Here is a 24,486-nt window from a genome sequence, read left to right as displayed (position 1 = left end):
AAAACGATCATGGCATCATGAAACATCCGACGTTTGTTGACAAAATACGCTAGGCCTAGCTACCGAATTCAGCTTTTACGCTCATTTAAAAGCTTGTAATTAGGGTCAGGTCGGTACTAGACCGTTAAATGGTTTAAAGTTCTGGCCACCAGCATAGACAGATGTTCCGTCATGTATTAGGCATTATATATTGAAACGACCAAAGAATGAGACAATTAGCGGAGCCGAGACTGGGCCATCTGTGGTTTTTGGAATGAATTTATAGGACTAAAAATTTAAGCTTCGTAGATGAAAATTGAGAGAAGAGCAAAATGGCTCTTTCTACATATGACCATATAAAGAAAATATTGCTATGTAGCTTTTAGAACGATGCATAAACTACAAATATTTTAAAATGTACCAATAACTAAACCACTAGTTGTGATTTAATTCCTCTTGAATGGCTGGTTTTAATAATAAAGACTGATGTTTGGGAACCCTCATGAAACCACTTCAGAGTTGGCATTCTTAATAAATCAATCACTAAGAATTCCACGATACAAATTTTGACCTGTGTGAAGAATGCTAGCTAGCAAATTGCTCGCTAACTAACTTAGACATTAGACATACAATAATTATTGTATATCTTAATGAGTTTGTTTAAATAATAACTATTATACAAATAAATTTGACAATAGAAGTTGAGACTTGTATTATCTAGAAATGTATAGGGATGTTCCTTGGGCATTTTAGTGGTTTACTACCCTATAAAAACATATACAGATACATTCATTTACATAGGCTGACACTGGAGACTCCTTCCATCCTACCGGGAAGAAGAAGTGTATTAATATAAACATGTGATTTGCATCTGGATAGAAATGAATCACCACCTTCTGACCAAACAGTCAACAGCACTGATCTGTAAAAGTCAAATTGTTTACTTTAAGCTTAAATTCCAACTCATCGCTGCCTAACAAGTGCAAGTGGGAATTTGTAACAAGCTTTAAAACACTGCCCATGGAGCTGCGCCGATGCAACTTTTCTTCTTCTCCGAGGCCCGAGCTGCAGAACTCCATAATGCATAGTGACAAGCTAAATGAGCTCTGTCTGCGTGTCCCATGCTTGCTCATCGAGCATTATTTGCTTTATCCGAGCTGCCTGTTGCGCACGCAAAGCCGCTGATAGTAGCTGACAACTACAGAGGGATGCAACCGGCCGGAATTGATATCACACACACGGGGACAGGCGCACACGTGGGGAAGCATTCAGAGAAGTGATATTACGTGGTGAACAGATTGACTGGGGGAGTATGGCAGGCGAGGAAATGGAGATTTGACAAGTGGATTAACGACAGATTTCATTGAACACGATGCCAGTCAGTGCTAGACCCTCCATAGCATATACACCACCGGTCAAAAGTCAGGAGACACTCCAGTGAAATGTTCCACATGATCTTAAAAACCTTTTGATCTGAAGGTGTGTGATTACATGTTTGAAATCGGTATAGAATACATTTCTGGAAATTCTAGGCAAAAAAAAGCGTGTCTATATTGAAGATGCTAAAATATTAAATTATTTTGGATTTTTTCCACAACATAATTCCCATAGTTCCATTTGTGCTACTCCAGAGTTTTGATGACTTTATTATTATTCTAAAATGTGGAAAACAATAATAAAAATAAAGAATGTGTGTGTCTAAACTTTTAACCGATTGTGTATACTATTGTATGTACAGTGCCCTCGAGTAATATTGGCACCCTTGGAAAATATGAGCAAAAAGAAGGCTGTGAAAAATTATCCTTATTGTTTATCCTTTGATCTTTAAAAAAAAAAAGAATATATATATACATATATAAAATATAGGTGTGCAACAATTATTAGCATTGTTTTAATCAAAACAATGTGCTAGCTCCGTTTGCCAAGATAACAGCTCTGAGTCTTCTCCTATAACGCCTGATGAGGTTGGAGAATACATGGCGAGGGATCTGAGAGCGTTCCTCCATACAGAATCTCTCCAGATCCTTCACATTTCTCCAGATCCGTCAAAATCTCTTCAGTTCACCCCACAGGTTTTCTATGGGTTTCAGGTCAGGGGACTGGGATGGCTATGGCAGGACCTTCATTTTGTGGTCAGTAAACCATTTTTGTGTTTGATTTTGATGTATGATTTGAGGCATTCTGGCACAGGGAGTCAGGTTTTTCATTTAATATCTGTTGATATTTGAGAGAGTCCATGATGCCATGTCCTCTTCTAGAAAAACAGCCCCAAAACATTAAAGATCCACCTTCATATTTAACCGTGGGAATGAGGTACTTTATCATATGGCTACCTCTCTGTGTGCACCAAAACCACCTCTGGTGTTTATTGCCAAAAAACTCTGTTTGGTTTCATCTGACCATAGAACCCGATCCCATGTGAAGGTCCAGTAGTGTCTGCACACTGAAGACGCTCGAGTTTGTTTTTGGATGAAAGTAAAGGATTTTTTCATTAAACCATTCCAAACATCTTGTGATGATGTAGGTGACTTCAGATTGTAGTTTTGGAGACTTTCTGACCCCGAGACGCAACTCACTTCTGCAGTTCTCCAGCTGTGATCCTTGGAGATTTATTGTCCACTCGAACCGTCCTCTTCACAGTGCGTTGAGACGATATAGACACACGTCCAATTCCAGGTCAATTCATAACATTTCCAGTTGACTGGAACGTCTTAATTATTTCCCTGATGGTGGAAATGGACATCTTCAATGCTTGTGCTATTTTCTTATAGACACGTCCCATTTTGTGAAGCTCAACAACCTTTTGCCGCACATCACAGCTATATTCCTCGGTCTTACCCATTGTTATGAATGACTAAGCGAATTTTGACTGTGTGTTACCTCATATTTATACCCCTGTGAAACAGGAAGTCATGGTTGAAAAATTTCATGTTCCTAGTCACCCAGGTGCACTAAAAAAAATATCACTGGGAATATACTTCAAATATATTGTTCTCACATTAATTCATAGGGTTGCCAGTAATTGTTGTACACTTATATTTAACAAATATACAGATATATATTTTTTCGATAAACCTGTGTTGTGTTTGCAGTTGTTTTGATATCCATGAGAGCAGAGCATTTTTGTGATTTTCTTTTAACAAAATATCAACAGGTTAAACAATAAAAGACAAATTTTTCACAGCCATCTTTGCTCATATTTACCAAGGGTGCCAATATTATTGGATGGCACTGTATAATACTAATCTGGTCTAAGGTTATATCCATGAATTGCAACTATATCAAATACCTCAACTCCAAATGTCGGATATCACCCTGTGGATAGTCACTAAGACCCATGTGTGCTGTGTATGTGACAGTCACGGCTGCGAATCCTTAGCAATGTGCTTGTCCAAATCGATGCAGCCAATTAAAACAGTAACCTCATCCAAATGTTTGCCAGAGTAAAACTTTGATTACTTTGCCTTTTGTTTTGACAAAAAATAGCTCCAAGGAAAGGGTCTTAAATGAGAATTAATCTCCATCAAACACACCAGCTCTCCCTGCTGCCCCTCTCCTGGACGCTGCATTTACCAAGTTAACACTGCGCTAATTAGCCCGTCGCTGAGGATCAATACCCCCGGCAGAACACGCGCTCAAAAGGCTGGGCGAGAATCTTGTCAACAATCAGTCATTAGCCAGTGGCTGTTCCAGGAGTCGAGCTTTAAAACGCCCAGCAGTTACATTCATTTTATGGGTGATTAACCTCCAAGGACTGAGAACAAAAAAAAAAAAAAAAGTTTGCATAAATAAATAACCCGGGGAACGACAGCAAAAAAAAAAAAAAAGATCACCCAGGTGCCAAAAGCTGCTTCTCACAATGAATGGAAGGATGAGTGGGTTTCATTTTAACAGATGACTGAGTACACATTTGGCCCTAGAGCAAGTATTTGATTTTGGACAGCTATTCAAAGCTAGTGTGGGATAAGCCAATGAGCTAGTGCGTGTGTGAAATGAGTAAAATGACTTGAACAAACATTAAACGTACCGTGGGGGGAAAATAAAAGAAAGCTCATTGAGGTATACTAAAGTAAGTAAGTAAAATTTATTTGTATAGCACGTTTCATACAGCACCGCTGACCAAAGTGCTGAACAGAGTACAGAAAGTCAAATAGAAACAGAATTAGACCAAATAAAAGCAGACAATAGAAAAAAATCAATAAAAAATTTGTTTAAACGATTAAAAATTTGATCAAAAAGCCTGGTAGAAAAGATATGTTTTAAGCCTATTTTTAAAAGTAGTAATAGAAGGTGTAAAGCTGATGTCCAGTGGCAGTTGATTCCATAGACGGGGGGCAGCAACAGCAAAAGCTCTATCCCCCTATCAGAAGACCTTAGACATCTGTTTGATGAATGTGGATTAAGAAGATCCACAAGATACGAAGGAGCTTGATTATTAAGAGTTTTAAAAACAAACATCAGAACCTTAAACTGAATCCTAAAACGGACCGGGAGCCAGTGAAGCGGTGCTAAAATTGGGGTGACACGATCAAACTTCTTTGCCCTGGTCAACAGCCTTGCAGCTGCATTCTGAACCATGTGAAGACGAGCCAGAGATGACTGACGAAGACCCAAGTATAATGAATTACAGTGATCTAAGCCAGAAGTAATAAAAGCATGAATAACCTTCTCCAAATCCTGGAAAGACAAAAATGTTTTGAGTTTCGAAATAATCCGCAGTTGATGATAACTAGTCTTAACGACCGAATTTATCTGCTTGGTTAAGCATAATTCTGAGTCCAGGATGACGCCAAGGTTCCGAACCTGGGAAGAAATTGAGGGAAAGTGTTTATGAAGCTCGTTAATGAGACCATCTCTCAATCTCAGGGGGCCAGAAACAATTATTTCAGACTTGTCTTCATTAAGTCGGAGGAAATTATTTGTCAACCATTTTTTAATGTCCAACAATGGCTGGATGGAGTCAAGAGCTTTCAAAGGAATGTACAACTGGGTATCATCAGCATATAAATGAAAAGAGACATTGTGAGCCCTAATAATATTCCCCAACGGCCGCATATATAAATTAAAAGAAGTGGGCCCAGAATGGAGCCTTGAGGAACACCACTAATAATAGGACTAGAAGAAGAGCAGAAATTACCCAACGCTACCGAGAAAGACCTGTCCTTAAGATATGAGCTGAGCCATTGTAGGGCGGTACCCTTGATACCAAACAGATGCTCTAAGCGCCAGAGAAGTATGTAATGGTCTACAGTATCAAAGGCGGCTGTAAGATCTAGTAGCATCAACACTGTATTTTTACCAGCATCCACTGTGAGTAAAATGTCATTGGACACTTTTAACAAAGCAGACTCTGTGCTATGAAAAGCAGTGAAACCAGATTGTAAAGGTTCAAATAACACAGCTGAATTTAAAAACAGGAGCAATTGAGATTGTACTACTTTCTCTAGCAGCTTTGACAGAAACGGTAGCTTAGAGACAGGCCGATAATTATTAAAGCAACCTTCATCCAAACCCTATTTCTTAAGCAAAGGTTGAACAATAGCATGCTTAAAACAATTTGGGACCACCCCTGCATCCAAAGAAGAATTTATCAACACTTGGATACTGCGGCCAATTTCAGAAAAGGTTGCTTTCATAAGCACAACGGGAACAACATCAAGTGGCGTGGATGATATTTTCATCTGGTTAACCAGATCACACAGTTCCTTTAGAGAAACGTGTTCAGATTGATCAAATGAAACCGGTAAAGCCAGTGAATTCGGGGACAAGTCTGATAAATGCAAAGTGAAGGAAGAACGAATAGTAATTACTTTATCAGCAAAAAACTTTAAAAACTTCTCACAAAGTTCAGCCGAGGGTTCCCCATGGAACTGGCAACTCGGATTAATAACTGAATTTATCGTGGTGAATAAGATCTTTGGTCTATGACAGTGTGTAGCAATTAAGTCAGAGAAATACCTAGACCTAGCTGACTTTGCTGCACTCTGAAACTAAACAAACAATCTTTAAAGATCTGGAAGGACACAGTTAACTGATCACGCTTCCATCTCCGCTCAGCTCTACGACAAGCCTGTCTGAGAGAACGAGTATCATCGTCCAGCCAGTAATAAGATTTACGATTTGGTTGTTTCAGTTTAAAAGGGGCAATGGAGTCTAAAACATTGGAGCAAAATGTATAAAATAAGGCGATCAAATCATCAGGGCCAGAAGAAGACTCTGCGGCACTCAGGATAGATGTTTCAACAGCATTAGCTAGAAAACTTTCACTAAACTGAGAGGCAGTGAGTGAATTAATGCAACGAGAATAATATCCTGCAGGCCTAGTCATAACGGCAGAGCTGGCAGCAGGGACATTAAACGGTTAAAGGTTTAACCTTTTTATTTATTTATTTATTTATTTAAAGTTTAAAGACTAACATTGTATAAGAAATACAGTTGAAGTATACTTGGATGCACACATCAAATGAGAACTCTTATTTATTGTGAAATATGGGTCACGAAAGCGTATTATTTTTGTACGTGCCTCGTTTAGCAGTCCAAAAGCATGGAAACCACGTCAATTACAGCTGCGTTCGGACTGTTTCTCTAATTAGCGTCGCACTTTTAAAGTCCACGTGAAGTGCCTCGAAACGTGCAGCGTGCCGACGTGAGTTCCACTGGAACAGGACGTCAGGGTGGGACATAAGTGGCTCCTCGTCCTGTTTAAACAGCCAATAGTGTTTAGGCAAGGTGATGTTGGTTTATAATGTTGGGGGCGGGACACTTCCGATTTTGCAGCGCATTTGATTGGACAGAAAATGAATGAATGGCTGCGATTACACCATGTCAGAATTACCGTAATTACTAGATGACAACCCAGACGTTCTACTCGGAGTAGTTTACGTCCTCGGAATTATGCAACATTCGACATTAGATGCTTATCCGACTCCTTGGATCCAATTGGCTACAGACGTTATTAATAGTCAATTATACGAATTATTACGCCGTAATTTTACGTGATAATTACGTAACTACAATTTTACTGCCGGAGCCGTGTGTTTTCCGCATGACGTTCAGAAACGTCCTAGTTTACAAGTTGTAATTACAAGCTCTATGAGGATGCGAACCCTTTTTAAAAGTCGGAATCTCGGCATTACGGTAATTACGACACGGCGTGAACGCAGCTAATGTGTTCATTCGAATAGGCTATTGTTTCTATACAGCTGACGCTATAGGACTCGTTCGGTGGATTCTTCAAATAAACAGATTTTTAACCGATTTTTTCAGTTGATATGACATTTTCTGTGAGATATTATTATTATTATTATTATTATTTAATGCACTTCTACAAAAGCTAATTATATTTTCATAAGGGATGTAAAATATTTGATCATTGTCGTTGGTAAGTTTTCTTCTTCAGCCATTTCAAACAAGACACAAAGTCATGGCTGTAAAGTTTAGTCGATTAATGTGCACACAATTACAAAATGTTTTTCATTCGAAGCAAAAAAAAAAAAAAAAAAACCCCAAAAAAAGTCCTCCGTGGAACATCAGCACCTGCTTTCCGATTGCTCATCTGATCAACTGTTAAATTGGCCGGGCTCTGCGCGAGCGAAGCCGAGCAGCTCGGCAAGCGTGTCACGACCAGCCGTGTGAAAGTCACTTCTGTAATTTAACAATTTAATGAAGCCGCAGTACACCTGTCACTGAAGTTCCATTACAGCACGGAGGAAGACGTGAAGGTAGATGGCTAGAAAGTAAGGCCATTTGACGTGCACAGATTTCACACAGCGGTTATAAACACGGACGTTTGCAACACAAAGTGATATTATTTCTTGTTTTGACAGGGAGACGGTGCTGGAAAAAAAACAACCCAAACATATTCAATCGAGAAGGATGTGTGTCTCTGGTGTAGTTCTGCATGTCACAACAGGATCTCTCTATACACTTGACTATTTTAGTTTTTCGGATAAAGCACTGGCTGGAGCAACAAACAAACAAGAACACTGTAACCATAACATTCACCAGTCCTAGCTAGCTAGAGCCCCTAGAGGAGCTACTTGTGTGGCTTGACTGTACGCAGCTATGGTGACGGTGGGACGTCAATTGCCAGTTCCGATGTTCTCGATGAACCGTGGCCTGGAGTCTAGAGAGTAAAATTGGCCGTGTGCTCTGGTTGGGAGGAACGGCATACTCTCTCTCCCCTGGACGTCACAACGGAGAGAGGTTAGCCCGTCTGCCTCGCACCTCCGGGGTTGGGTGTTCGAATTCCGTCTCTGCATGTTCTCCCCGTGCTCCGGGGGCTTCCTCTGGGAAACCTGGTTTCCTCCCCAGTCCAAAGACATAAGCTGTAGGCTGATTTTCATTTCTAAATTGTCCATGGTGTGTGAATGTGTGCGCGATTGTGCCCTGCAATGTGTTGGCACCCCATCCAGGGTGTCCCCTGGGATAGGCTCCAGGCACCCCATGGCCCGGTGTAGGAGTGAATGGACGGATAAAGCCCTTATGTTTTGTTTTTCTTGACCCCCCACCCCCCCAACTTACACACTGATTGGTCAAGAGTTAATAAAGCACTTAACGTCAGCAACAAAGCGTACTTTTGAGAAAAGTCAAACCTTTTTTTGAACGTTTGGAAGCTTGTCTGTGACCAAAAACCCCCAAACAAACAAAAATTGCCTGGGGGTTGAAAAAAGTACGTTTTCTATGCAAGTCTGTTAGTAAAACTAAAGTAATTTTGCCAGACGACGTTGGATCGATTTGCACATGATAAGCGATATATATGCGTGTGTACTCCATTTTAATACCAACTGGTTGTTTTAATCTCGTCGTAGGACTCTGAAAGCTACACCCGATCATTAGCAAGTCACATGACCATGACATGTATGTAGGCTATAACTATTACCTCCGCCAGGAACTCCATAACGTGCCTAAAACCACTGGGACCGTAACTTCTCTCACACTGTTGTCTATATTTTCACTCATCTGGGTTTGAAACTCGGGGAACACTTGGTTTAGTGTTGTAGGAGAAGATAGAAAAGAGCACCCCCTCGAGCGTCTAAAACGAACCCAACGTGCGTCTTGCTAACAAGCAGCCCACACCAAACTCGGATAGGAGCAGCAACTGCAGTAAAACTTGAGTTTAAATCTGACTCAGCTGATCGTAAATGTATTTATCTTCCGTGCTCATTAAAGATATGGACATTCGAAAGCGCTCTTTATAAACAAGGAGCTCTGATTAAATTGACGCTTTTGAAACTGTCAGTGATGATTGGGGGAGTGGGGGTGCGGGTAAGTAAACAAGACTGACAGTTCACTTTGTGAAGTTTCCAACAAGCTCGTGATAATGTCATCTTTATTTATTATTATGATCCTTTTGTCCTTGTGGAGGTGGCTGAATGATGGTGCGTTCGATTTTCTAGGAGAAAGCTGTATTATATAACTTTAATATTTCTAGGAGAATGGTGTGCTTATATAAATATATGTACATAAAAAAATATATATATAAAAAAAAAAAATCAAGGCAGCGTGTGTTTCTAAATTACTTTATTAACGGCTGACGCATATTTCTCCGAAATTACCTCTGCTTTTAAGGGCAAATTTATAAAGCAGCCAAACCTAACACATTATCTTAAGCATATACTGAACTCTGCATGTGGGGAATAAAAAAGGAGAACTACATCACTGTTAAATGTGCCATCGCGGGTGAAAAAAAAAAAGAAAAAAAAAAAGGGTCCCCATTAAAGGTATTGCACTTAGCAGGATGGAGTTGGATCGAGATAGCTTCGGGATCTCATCATCTTTATTGCATTTTAACAGCTCGCAGCAAAGCAAAGAGAAGAAGGAACGCAAGAAAGAATTATACAGCCATTCGCCCGATTCGAGAAGAGGAGAGACGGGACGTCGCTGGATTATATAACTGGGAGGGTTTTAAACGAAGAAAATAATGTGCGGAAATGGAAATGGAGCAAGGGAAGAAAATGAGAAGACCATTAGACTTTTGTATGACTCCATACTTTTGTGTTTTATCGATTTTGACTTTGGTCAGCGGTAAAGGAAAAGCTGTCTGTGCTGTCTGGCCTCGTATTTTGAGGACTGCTTTATCTCCAAAATAATGCCTGGAGCTCTCACGAGCTGAACATGAAAAGCCTGGATCCATACTTCAAGAGCTTACTTTGTTTCCTTTCTTTTTTCTTTTTTTTTTGCCTGTTGTAAAGCCTTACATCATCCATCCATCCATCCATCTTCCATACTGCTTATCCTACACAGGATTGTGGGGAGCCTGGAGCCTATCCCAGGGAACTGTGCCAACCCATTGCAGGGCACAATCTCACACGCACCCATTCACACCATGGACGATTTGGAAATGCTAATCAGCCTACAGTGCATGTCTTTGGACTGGGACAGGAAACCGGAGTCCCCAGAGGAAACCCCTGAAGCACGGGGAGAACATGCAAGCTCCGTGCACACAGGGCAGGGGTGGGATTCGAACGCCGGTGGTGCGAGGCAAACATGCTAACCACTATGCCATCAATCAAATCAAAGCAAAGAACAAAGAAACAAGCAATCTAGAGTTAAGCTAATGTCTGGACACCTAAAATGCCCAATTAGGAATCCTTCTATATTGTATAATTAGAGGATGAAAAGTCACATGGCCTTCAGGTTCATAAGATATCATTAACCAAACAAATAAAAACATCACACCGTAAATATCCACATAACGTTAATTCAAAAGCCTGAACTGCTCCGGGATGGCTCGATTTGTTCAACGGTGGATGAACCGATTACTGACAACATCCATTAAAACTGGCGATTACGTAGCCATCGTACAGGCTGCAAAAGTTCGCCCCAAGAATATGAACGAGATATGCCGTGCCTTGTATTATTAAAAGTATTCACCCCTTCACATTTTGCCCATTTGGTAGTGGAACTGAAATAGACTTAACTGGGATTACGTATCTTAAAGCTACACAAAATAGCCAACAACATTGAACTCGATACAGCGTGCAAAATTATTCACACACAGAAAAGTTCAAACGCTTCGGAAGTCACATAATAACCAGAGTGTCTTAGAGAACATATATCCAACAAGATATCCAAAAAAAGTCTGGGACAAACTTCTGGAAAAGTATCAATCAAGATTCGATTATAATATAGAAAATCCTAAATGTTGAACAGACCACTATTAAATCACAATATTAAAACGTGGAGAGGATATATGGTGACCTCCTCCTTCCCCAAGAATCAGTGACTGGGATTAGTCAGAGAAGTACTTTGATCTACTTCATGTTGATTCTTGATACATAATCCCAATTTATTCCATTTCAGTTCTACGTGGAAATGTTCAAGGAGGTGAATAAGCCCTGTATCCACTGCTTTACAACTACTTTTAAATGAAATGCGGAAGACCAATAACTCTTGAAGATAGATATGGCAGGAAGAAGATGCAGGGCGGTCGGGGGGGGGATTTTTTTTTTCTTCTTACCTATAATTGCTTAACATATAAATATTAAATATTTGCACAGCTTTATTTTTCATTGATAATAAACAGCTGTGAAACACAATCAAAGTCTTTGTTGACATAAATGAAATTGCTTGTTGATAGAAATGAAACGTCTTGTTCATGTTGTCCTGGGGGGGGGCAAACATTTTCACTCAAACGTAAACAATCTCATCATTATTTCCTAAAGATCACGTCACGTCGTGTGTATTCGACGCAAGATTACCAGATTAATTATCCATAGTTCTTTGAAAAATGAGTGCTGCTTGATCATACACCAAAATAATTGTGTTTTGTTTTTTTTTGTAGTAATTTACAGAGCAGTTGTTCGGTCAAACCTCAGGGTTCGATTAGGTTAGTGCGACCCATCAGGCGAAATTTTGTCATTAACGCCGTCAGTGTACGTGCCGGCTTTGCCCCTCTTTTATATCACAGTGTTTGACCTTGTGCTTCGTCAGATTGCAGTTACATATTCAGCATTTCATGGTAATAGCCTAATAGCGCTTTCTAACGCCCGAGGCGTTTCACATTGTTTTATGGCCGAACTGCGGTGATGTCTCGTAGGCCAGAACATTCTGAACCCTAGCCTTGTAAAATTAAAAAAAGTTTGGTAGCACTTTCTATAAAGCCTGTGCTCATCAATGACTAGAACTGTGCTTTTAATTGATAAGTAGGTAATGAGTCTTGTTTTGAACTGTAATAATGCCCCATGAAGCTCTAATAATGTGCTTGAAATAACTTCTAGACATTATTATTGCACTGTTACATTATTATTATTATTATTTTAACTAATAATAATAAAGTGTGATATTTATTCATAATTATTCGCTCCAGGTAACAAGAATGTTTAATTATTCCTTATTAAACACTACAGTTCCAAACCTTAATAATTAATGTCATTTTTGCATATTGTAGAATAAAGCTTCCAATTTTTTCCCTTTTTTTTTTTTTTGACAGTAAACTTCTGCTCTTTTAATTAATCAGGAAAAAAAGTGTTATTACTACTATATATTACATTAACAACAACAAAAACAACAGTCACTTTATTCAAAGGACTTTTTAAGAAAGGAAAAAAAGACTTTTGGGTGGGATGTAAGAGGTAAATAATTAACGGCAGGTGGCTGTAATGCAGCCTGCTGAGTTACTGTTACCACCCCTGACGTTTATTATTTTCCCACAGCTGCACGTCTTGAAGAGTTTTCCTCCTCGTTCCTGTTTTCCAAAGCGATGTGTTAACAATTCCAATTTTTCATTTATTAATGGACGGCACGATGCGCTTTTTTTTTTTTTTTTTTTTTTTTTAATCCGTTTATAGTTACATTTAATGTTATGTTGATTTGTTAGGTCATCATGTACATTGTTCCCTGATTTTTTTTTCCCCCTCTCTGCTGAAGTTAACAAACCTTTAAAAACCCCCAAAACAAAACAAAAAACAACACAACGCAGTAGCTTTAACATTACTGAGACAGTGGAAACGTTTCGGTTATAAAGCGCGGACACTGGAGCCTCCTTCCAAAAATATTAAATCAACAGAAAGCGTCACCATATCGTTGTTAACCCTTTACTGCACGGTGTTGCCATATGGCAACAACTCATTCATCTGCAATGTGATATTTTGTTCTATTTTTGACTACATGATACCTTCCACCATTGCACATAATCAACTAATAAACTAGGAATACAAATCAATAAAAGTTTGTTTTTTTTTTAATGTAAATGTAATAATTCATGCAGTAGAGGGTTAAATAACATCCATTCTTTAAAAAAAAAAAAAAAAAAAATTCTAACTGTTACTATGGAAACTATGCCATAATAGAAAGAGTGCATTAACATAAACAGCTGGAACTAGTGTCGGAGCTGCTGTTACAGAAAATGAGTCAACCTGGAGAATATAACAGCTGTGCGGTATAAATGTTAGTCATACAGTACTGTGCAGAAGTCTTGGGCACATGCAAAGAAATCTTGTAGAGCAAAGATGCCTTCAAAATAACGAAATATCAAAATATCTCCATTAAAAAGAAATACTAGAAAGAGCGGTAAACAGTCATAAATGAAACAAAGGCAGTATTTGGTGTGACGACCAGTTGCTTTAAAAAAAAAAGTAGTCTCAGGTAGAATTGGTGCAGTTTTCTAAGGAAATGAGCTGCAAGTTTTATCGAGCATCTTGCAGAAACAGACACGGTTCTTCTGGAGACTTTGACTGTCGCACTCGCTTCTTATTTTTTTCAGCAAAATCATTGCTTTGTTTTTTTTTTTGTCTGAAATGCGGTCTATCACCACTGTTTTCTTTACTGACATACAAACAGTTTTCTCTAACATTTAATTTTGTTCTGGAAAACGAATGTTTGGGGATGTAAAATGCTTTTTGTACTGACAAAATGATCTGCTGATAATGTAGAAGTCATCAAATAAAATTCTATAACAACGTCCGTACAAAAAAAAAAAAAAAAAAAAAAAAAGATAGGGTGCCTTAAACTTTCGCACAGGACGGTAGGTTTATAATTATTCACAGTTCGTTAGCATTATAACGAATAGAGACACATTATGAGGCACAATTAAGTGTATAGAAACGCGATACATTATACACAGAACCATTATGTCCGTTTATAAAGAACTCTAGGGATCGTTATAATGATTCATAAATACTGTATGAGCTTCACAGAAAGTCGTTGGGTGTCTTTTTTTTTTTTTTTTTTTCTTTCTGTAGGGGTAAAGTTTTAGCAAAGTGACTTGGATCAATGAGGTGGACAGGAAATTGAGGAAAAGTGTAATGAAGCAATACAAATCGTCACTATTTACATGTCAAAGACAGACAGGGCGGGCAAATGGAATGAGCTTGAGGAAGAAAAAACACTCTGTGACAGCAGGGATTGATCTCTTACCCAGAAACACCTTTCATCTTGCTGACTTCCACCGTAGCGATGGAGTGCTTGGCTCCGGACTGCACCTCCGAGTCCACCTTCCACTGGCTGCTCTTCGACTTTGTGCTGAGGAGATTCACCCCCTTCTTCGCTTTCACCCTGAAGTAGTGAGAGAGAGAGAGAGAGAGACAGTGAGACAGCTTATAAACTATGAATTAAAGACACCCAAACCCTGTTTTGACGCGTTCTATATTCAATAATAAATTGCTTGATGTGCTGGCTTCAGACACCATTATAAAAAAAGTCAGAGTTGCATATTATAACCGGATAGGCTTTCATTATTATTATTTTTTTTATGATGCAATAATGCAACATCTTTCCGCCCTATTAAAAAAAAAAGAAAAAAAAAAAGATTTATGTCATAGCGACATACAGAGAAAAATCGAAACTTTAAAACCATTCAGCATTTTTTTATTAAAAAAAAGAAAAAAAAGAATTCGAATTCTGATTGGTCAGAAGTTGTTGATTCATGTTGAACGATCGTAATTTAAATCGCACGTTTACATTCGCGCGCTCGTTCTAACGCGTTACGGTTGTTATACTTACAGGGACGTGCCTGGCGTACGCTTTGCGTGATGAAGCCCGATAAACAGATTTAAAAGAAGGAAAGAAAAAATTGAGAAAATATATCGCTTCGGTGAAGCTTTTTATGGCTCGACTTTTGTAAAGTAAATCGACTTTTGAAGAGAAGACATTTTTAGGTTTCTTTGTATTTCGAATGAGTCTGTTATCCGCAGGTACGAATGTAGCAGCGTCGTGTTTACTGACGTAAAGATGATTTCATCAGTTGGTGTTTAATGAAAGGAAAAAAAAAAAAAAAAAAAGTGAACGACTTTTCAGTATATGACTGCAGACCTCCTGAGGACAATACATGAAATATCAAAGGGTAGGACTCTACTCGGTGTGATCATTGTTGGAAGTGCCTTGGCACAAATTCATTCACAATTTTAAACTATATATTTCTAAATCAGCTCCTTTATGGAGATAACCTACCTGGTAATATTCAAATCGTCAGGTCCTTAATTACGCCATATTACGCAAGAGCTTAATAGCTGCAAACCCTTTTCCTATCTCACCACCCAACACATGATATTAGCATAATCTGTCTCGGGAATTAAAAATCATAACCGTTTTCCCCTCGTAATTCATTTTCCAGCACGAATGAAGGGGGCGGAAATTTTAGTCCCTAATTTGTGGTGCACTGGTTGAGCCAACAATGGGAGCTGATTAATAAGCACATGGAGAGTCTTGTACTATAAAGCAATAATGGGCAAACACACACACACACACACACATACAGGATAAAACCCACCACTGCTGTCTTTTCTTGCTATGAGAAAAATAAACAAACCACGTGGAGAAAAATAAAGGGGGTGATGCAAAGCGCTTCAGTGAAGACGCCACAATTATTTATTCATGTCACAGACTCTTTCTGCCAAGGCAGGCCTTTATTAAGCTCTGCAGTGGAGAGACTGACTACTAAACAGGAAAAGCTCTTCTGAAATCCCCCTCCCCCACCCCCACGAAACCTTAAGAGCCTAATTAAAAGGGCTGCACACGTCGGAGGCTGGCATGACACACAATGTCCGCTATACACACACACACACACACACACACATACACCATGTCTTCTTTAACCCTAAACCTAGGAACTATTGCGAAATACTGAGCCATATTCTGTTTACTGATCAGCAGCAGATCTAACATTATCTTGGGGGTGGGGTTCAACTACACAAGGGTGATGTAATTAGGTTTCCTTCCAGGTCATAAGAAAGAAGTTGTAGGAAGAGGTATGATCACAAACCCCGCCCCTAACCTTAATGTCAACAAGTGCAGCTTTGCACTGCTCACTCTCGGAGCCGTTTTATTGAATTACCTAAGAATGCGTCCACGTTGATCCGGATAGTGTAGTGTGGACTGGGGAAACGGAGATATTAATATGTATTGAGAGTCACGTGACCCATTCGAGTAAAAACAAACAGGGTATTGGACAACACTGTAGTGCGGTTGCTGTGCCTGCTATCCATTTGCACAGCCTTGTTAGGGATTAATGTCACTTTGTACAACCTTCAGATCGCCTGACGGAAATAATGCAGGTCAAAGCTGCTTCTGTTTTCACTCAAGCGTGGTATAGGGATAAACGCGTTCTCAGACGTTTAAGTGTGGACAAGCAATTTCTGGAAAACGTTAGTGCAGACGGACAGCGTTTTTTTTAAAAACGGAACTACAGAGTTCAGGTCTCTATCCGGATTAATACGGATGTAGCCCTTCGATTGGAAAAACACGGCTCGTCGACTAGCAGACCGCGGTCTGGACGTGGGCACGGAAAAGCATTTCAACAGTTCGAAAACAAAACGCTGTCGGAAAGCTGATGAAAGCAATTCATTAAAAAAAAAAAAAAAAAAAAAAAAACGAGAACCATTCCGTTTATTCCCCCTCTGTATATTAGAGGTCGACCGATAGTGGATTTTACCGATTCCGACAAACGATTAATCAACCGATATTTTTAAAATCGATACTGAATACTCGGAGTAAAATATTGCTGCGCTTTATTACAACAATAAACAGCACTGACTGTACCATGAAAATGTACTATAGTTTTTTCAAATAAAAATAAATCTAGAAATATTAACTGTTAATAAATATTAAAGTAAATAAGCTATAGATCCAAACTGAAGGAAAAAGTAGCACTCCAAATAACAAATAAAAAATCGAGACATCCGCAATGAATAAAAAACACTTCAAATATCACGACAAAATTCCTCAGTGATAGTTCCTATTTCACCTCTAGAGGCCGCTCTTGTACTGTATAACGACAGCGGACCCTTCTCCAGACGCTCCTGCATCGGACGCGACCAGGAACAACCGTCGGTGTGGATTTTTGCGAAACGGATCAATGGGTCGATTTCTCCTGCTTCCGCAGTTTATCCAATCACACGCGTTTATGTAAATGATTCATCTAGAAGTATCTTATCGGACCAGCAACTAACTACAGGGCCGGAGATGTTAAGTCGTTATTTTGTTCATCGATTCTGGTGAATACGTGAAATAACGACATAGCTTCTTTTATTTATTTATTTTTTTTAAAGTTCCTTTTCTGATAAAACTATTCATTCATTAATGCTCTATTTAATTACGATTCTAAAAAGAAAGTGTGCACAGTATACGGGTGTGAATCCGGGACTCGGTCCTCGTGGATTTCTCGTGATGGACGGCGGTTAAAACTGTTAAAGAAAAAAAAAAAAGGTGAGAGAGAGAAAGAGAGAGAGAAAGAGAGAGAGACACACGCTCGGCTGCATGTGGAATGCCAAATGAAGTGTGCTCTGTTTTTTTTTTTTTTTGCCTACAGATCACTGACGGCAATCTGAGCAATCAGCTCAGGCCCTCTGATAGCAATCTGGCTTATCAGCATGAGTAAACAGCTCTGCGATCTCACAGCAGTGATGAGCTGGAGCACTGAGAGACAGAGAGTGTAAGAAAGAAAGAAAGAAAGAAAGCGAGAGAGAGATAGAGAGAGAGAGAAAGTGTGTTTGGGAGAGATTAGATAGCAATGAGCTATCAGTCTAGAAATCTACGGCTACCGGTGCTTTTCATCTGATGGTAATGACACTAAAATCCTATGACGGAAAGAAAAAATCAGAGCAGGATGTAAAACCGTTTAAAATATATATATATATATTTCAATCAATAAAAGGGGAAAAACACATCCTGTGGTTGCCAGCTGCAGTGTGTCAGTTATCGTGACGCAGAAATCTTTGCTAATTCTTGCAGAAGAATTAATACCATCACGACCGAACAGCCATTTATCTCCACCTGTAACGGACCATTAATGCAATCTCATAAATAACAAATAATCGATTGAGAAAACATTACAACGTCCATTCCTTCACCAGCCTTTTCTTCTTCTCCCTCTTTATTGAATATAAATGATGTAATATGTGATTTAGTCATAACGTCACTAAGACCTCCCTTTCAAAACTTTCTGCATGACAGCTGCTCTTTGGTGAAGACTGTATATAAAAAAAAAAATTAAAAAAAATAAAAAGAATGTCTGTGCAGCCCAACAGACGTATGAACATGAATGAGTCATCGGTTACGTTAAAAACCGTGCTGTTTCGTGATCGTTGAAGTATTCGCTCGGGGGCCGGATACGCGTACGGCTGCACGGACCTCCGGGTCGATTTTAACGCCGTGGCTCGACGTGCGGATCGTACGTCGGACGGCCCGCGTATATGTTCTCCACGTGCAAACCGTGGGATGAAAGCCGCTGTGAAGGGGAAACTTTCAACCACAGAGCCGTCAAAAAAGCCCTGCAAAACACTCGAGAAAATAAAATATACGATGAGGGGTTGTACTGACCCCTCTGTAAGTTTACAGGGGGGTTGTACTGACCCCTGTAAGTTTTTATTTATTTATTTATTTTTTTAAATAAATGGCAACCCTTTATTTCATATTTTATGGAGTTACAGACACTTCCCATTTGAATTTTTGTTGCTGTTGTTGGTTTTACAATCTATACATAACCAGGTATAGATATTGGTTAGCCGTGATGAGCCGGGGTGGGCGGGGAAGGGGGCGGGGTTGTTTAGTTGATTGCACCCTTTCATTTTGTTTTCCTTTTCTACACTATGTATGTATGTATGTATGTGTGTATATGTAAGTATAACAAAAAATTAGAATGGTATTGTTGCTATGTGACAGGAAGTTTGTTTTCTTTCTCAATAAAAATATTTTTGAAAAAAAAAAAAAAAAAAAAAAGCTCTACAAGACAGGAAATAATATTCGGCTCGATTGAATCGTTTGTGACGTCGGGAAATTTGGCGCAGGAATCCTCGGATTTCTTTATCGGGTTAAACAAATGATTTATCAGGACACTGTTGGGTTTCTGTGTGTAGAGTATCATGACTTGTGTACACTAGAGCGTTTTTGTTTTAAAACGGCGTCTTAAAATGAAAACCGTACTTGTCAACACTGGCGTTTCTGCTGTGTTTCAGAAACGATCTCTGTGCACATTACACGACCGGAAATGCAGGTCACATGACCATTCGTGCACACTGGGCATGCGCATGCACGTGTAAACAGGAAGTTGGTTGCTAGTCACTGGCAGGCACAACAAACTGGTGTTCCACGCCGCTTGAAATTAGATTTGTTTGCGATTGCTCTAATCGTAGCTCGCCTCTTGTGCATGTACGCAGCTGCAGTGTTATAAAATACAGAACTTAACGGAACAACGGCTGCTAAGAATGACGACAACGCCAGCGAAGCTTTCGTGTTGTTGTGTATACGATCAAGGTGGTGTAACGTTCATATGGTAGGGGCTTGACGAATCAGGGAAGGATACGCGATGATCCAGAAGACCCGATCAGGGGGCGAATGTGGGCGGAGCCACGCGCTTGTTTTCAGGAGTTGTCGGTTTACACTGAAACGCGAGCCCGGAGTCTCCAAACTAAAACGGGGTCTTCGGCGTTTCCGAAAGTAGTGTAGACAACAGGCGTAACCGTAGCAACAGTTACGCGTTTTAAAAAACGAAAACGCGCTAGTGTAAACAGGGCCTCTGTGTTTAGCTGCTGGTGAGCAGGGTGATGGGAAATGGAAGGGGTGTGAGCCCCATGCTGAGCAAACAATTCACACCTCCCTACAATAACATTGTTAGAGAGATGAACTGAACAGCACAACAGTAAAACACCATATACAACTGCAACAATAAAAAAATATATCATTTAAACCTAGTACGCTAGGCAAAAAAAATAAATAAAAATACATATGGAAAACCGCCGACTCTTAAAACCCCGAGCGATACGAGCCATTAAGCACTACTGTAGAGTGTGACATCACAAATAAATTCAATGCTGAACACGGGCACCTCCAAAACAGACAGAAATAACGTTTTTTGGCGTCTGGTATGAAGATCAAAAACCGCACAAGGATACTTCTGATACTATCTCAGCGTGTCTATGAATAAACATCATACGCCATGCCAAACTTGCACCGAGTTCCACTGTATTTATACCCCAGTGCTGTAGAATCCTCAAATCGGATTGGTGCTTTCTATAACATCACGACTCGGACGGTGATCGTACTGGGTGTAATTCAAATCGCGGGTTCATATCTCAGTAATATATCTAGCAGATATTTCTCAACATTAAATGTAAGTAGAAATGGATAAAAAGTGTGACCTCATTCAACAGTACAGAGTCTTTGTGTGCAGTGCCGCATTATACCACCCCGGTTTAGCCAGCGCTGCAGGACGCCCTTATCTCTTCAGCTCTGGCCCAGTACCAATGAGAACAGAGGATGGTGCAAGCCCACGGGCCCACTCAGCACTTCGAAATATCAAAGACACGCAGCGGGGTGTATAGAATACCTTATGAATGCATTATAACGTGACCGGAATGTCAAATGATTTGAGATCCATATTTTATTGGATAAAAATGGACTCGAGCTCTTACACGGTTTGATTACAACATGTTAGTCAATAATCTATGTCTTTAAATACATAAAAGCACAAAAACATTCTCTTCCTTTGCTTTTCTCTTCTTCTTAGTAGAAAACTACTTGAGCTGCCGAAATTCCACTCGCACGTTTCTTTTGCAGTGATGCTTGTCGGTAAATGCGTCGTGATGCAGTCACACGACGCGTCTCGTCTCAGATCTCCGGGAAAATCTGGAGTCGTTTTGGAAAAACCGCAAGCTCCTCCGAATATCGTTCGGAGTTCGTTCCTGCGGTCGGACGTTCACGACGGAACAAGATTGTAACAATCCAAACGACTGTGTGCGCGTTATAAACGTTGCCCTAATTAGCACTTTCAGAAATAATTCTACCGATGTATTAAAAAAAAATCAAAATCTTCTTCCGAATTAATTATAACTCGTCATGAATGAAAGGCCTTTATAGAATCGAGTCCCTCCTCGGCAGACTCTCAGGCCGAACGATGGAACATTCAGTGAGAAGGCAAATCTTTATGCAGGATTAACCCCAAATGGGCTTTTAGTGGTTCACCTCGGTTCCGTTTGAACCGCTTCCCCCAGCTGCACCTAGCTGATAATGAAAGCATGCGCTCCGCTCCCTCGGCTTTGAGGAGCTGACCAGCCGGCCGTTTTAGCAGGACGCTCTTATCTCCCCAGCTCTGGCACTGTACCAATGAGAACAGAGAAGGGCGTGAGCTCACGGGCCCACTCAGCAGTTCGAAATATCAAAGACACGTAGCAGAGAGCCTTATTAACTATCCATGCATGATCTTTTTTAAAAAAAAAAAAAAAATAATAAAAAAAAAGCCCAGTTTTAAATAAGATCTTAAAGAGTATGAAGATGGCAGTTACTTGCATCTTTGGTCAGTACCGTACAAGTGGATTCTGAATACCCATAATTCACTGTACCATTTGAAGACCATGCATGGCCTGTACAGTGAATAGAGAGTGAATCTTTCGACATATCCATACTCGTGCCAGAATACCCACAATGCACTGTGCAGTGAATAGGCCAGCATTTGAGACGTCGTCCACGCACATTTATACAAACGTGACTAGATCAAAACATCAAGCTAACGATGTAGTACATCCAAATGTCCACTTGTCAATATTAGTATAAATATATACTGCTTCGCAGCAGGTTTTACTAAGTAGGACGGCGCTTTGGACGTTCCGGCATCTGGAGCATTCCTGCATCCTGACTTGTCAAGTGCTTGGCGAGGAAAAAAAAAAAAAAACAACCCAAGTGTGACAGGGTCTGCAATAACAACAACAAAAAAAAATTGACTTCTTTCCCTCTCATCCTGAAATCGCTGCCTCAGCACTTGCAAGTGTTTGGTCAGGTTGCGCCTGATGGCCCAGGGAGCTGGGCACAGCAATTAAAATTGCACTTCTTGCTTTTCCTCTCTCTCGTTCCGATCCAGGAACGGACGACGGTAACGAAACCCTGGGCTGCCCTCTTCGAAACAGCCTCGTGCCACTGATTTCGAGTCAGCAGCCTAGAAGACTGGAGGTATAAAAAAAAAAAAAAAAAAAAAAAAAAAAAGTTAGCGGTGATGGATAACTCCGGCCTTTACTGCCCGTGCCCACGGCGGACCGTTACTGGAAAAAATATGGCTTCGAAAACCAGTTAGAAAAAAAAAAGGGGGAAGGAAAAAACCCGTAAATAAGCAAGAAGAGAAATGTCAGCAGTAGCGTATCTCTGGGGCATAACGCACTCTTGCTCTGTATCTATACATTACATCAAAAACAGCCTTGCTCCGGTGTCTAAATCAGGGCAGCTGGCTAGGTTCATCTGTAAACCCAGCATCCCTCCATTAGTATCTTTCCAGCAGCGGAGCACTTTACGGGTAACTTTAGCTCTGTGGTGTGTATATATAGTACGCAATGCACCATTATTTAGGCCCATGCGAGCCCTAATGGCAACGTAGCATGGAACATTTAACAGCTTATGAAACAATTATCTACATTAGTGAAGGCAAAGCCTACGAGCTTGTTGTTTGTGAGACATGTTCAGTCTTTTTTATTTATTTATTTATTTCTGTACTTATGGATGGTTAAAGACAAACTTTAGGGATTATTTGCTTCTTTTCAACGCCTCACATTAATCGAACAGATTAGAAACGCATAAAACCGCGATTAAAAGAACGGGGGGTTTTTTTGTTGTTTTTTTTTTTTTATAGCTTTTAAATAAAAGCACAACATGCATTTACCTCGAGAGCAAATAATGCTAGCTAGACTCGATTAATATCTTTTAGATGCAATGTGAAGAGAATGCATCACAGCTCGTAGCCAAAACGTTTGGCAAGTGCTTACTTTGTTAGCTTTTTTTTTTCCCCCCCGAGGGCGCAAACACGACGCTACCTCAGACACTTTGTTAGAAAAGGACAGGGACTACGTTTACACGGACGGCAGTCATCCAATTATTGACCTTATTCTGATTAAGGTGTTTACATTTTAGAATATTCCTGTCATGTTGCCGTTTTACATGTAGGACATAGTTCCGTTAGCGGCACACGTCATTACGTCCCCGCGGCACGCCGTCCGACGTCCCTCCAGGATCTCACGTTATCGATATAACAGTCGGTCTTCGTTATGGACCCGTGTACAGTTTTGGGTGTTTGTAATTATTTGTACGTGCAAACAGACGACCGCTTGAAGCCGTGGGCTGCGTCCCAAACCGCGTACTTACCTTTATACATGTATTTCACCTGCTATATAGTAGGTAAGTACGCAGTTTCGGACACATCGATAATGCGACTAAAACAGGAATACTCCACACGTCTTAATTCGATTCGTGTTTACTTCGAGCCGGATTAAGGCCATGAATAATCACTGTTCACATGCTAGTTTATTAATCAGCGTGTCGGATTATTGTTGTCTGCGTGAACGTACGGACTGATTAACTCGTACGCTAAGCCCTATGTTATTACAAAACAAAACTTGTAAAGTTTACAATGTAATCCCAATGGGTTGCCATGACACTGCATAACCATCTTCCTTATCAGGTTGTAACTTTGATTAAAAGGGACATTCTGTCATGCCCGAGTGCTGAGTGCTACAGTGCAGGATTTTCGCAGTAGTTACTGCTCACGCGAAATCTACAGGGAAAGAAAGAAAAAAGACGACGCAGACACAGCCATGATTCAAAGACAGGGCAAACGAGATCGAGACAAACAGAGGACGAAAACAGGAATGAGGCAAAGAGAGAGAGAGAGAGAGAGAAGGAGATCGAGAGACAGAGAAAGACACGTCAGGGTAAGGAATGCTCACCACTTCAGAAATCTTTAATGCAAAACAAAGAAATACTGACCCGACAGAGCGGATGTGCACTGAGACGGTGATTCATCAGTTGGACATGAGACAAGAGAAAACAAATCATTCTCAGGCGGCAGAAAGGATTCATATCATCCCGGTAAGGCAAACAGGAGAAAGCAGATTGCAGGCCTTCAGGCCACAGAAGCAGAGCTGTGACAATAGCAGTGGAGGGTTTTCTTTTTGTTTCTTTCCCAGGATGAAATGTGGGTGGATTTTAACGTGTTTCCTATCTGAATTGATGAAACGATGCAAAAGACAACAACATCAGCATACGCAGCAGTGAAACCAGACACTTTTACTATAAAGGTGCGTTCACACGTACAGT

General features: G+C 40.1%; 1 protein-coding gene across 2 annotated transcripts in view; it reads right to left on the bottom strand.

Moving 5' to 3' along the window:
* Positions 1-24,486, bottom strand: part of tmem132e (transmembrane protein 132E) — a 270,644-nt gene that overhangs the window by 33,343 nt on the left and 212,815 nt on the right. For both annotated transcript variants that reach the window (XM_017460449.3, XM_017460448.3), the window contains exon 3: positions 14,338-14,475. In XM_017460449.3, the coding sequence (XP_017315938.1) occupies positions 14,338-14,475 (138 nt within the window). The remainder of the gene's footprint in view (positions 1-14,337; positions 14,476-24,486) is intronic.

Source organism: Ictalurus punctatus, chromosome 28, assembly GCF_001660625.3.
Source record: "Ictalurus punctatus breed USDA103 chromosome 28, Coco_2.0, whole genome shotgun sequence".
In the NCBI taxonomy this organism is placed as follows: Eukaryota; Metazoa; Chordata; class Actinopteri; order Siluriformes; family Ictaluridae; genus Ictalurus; species Ictalurus punctatus.
Note: the sequence above shows the minus strand (reverse complement) of the source record. Positions and strands in the feature narration are given on the sequence as shown.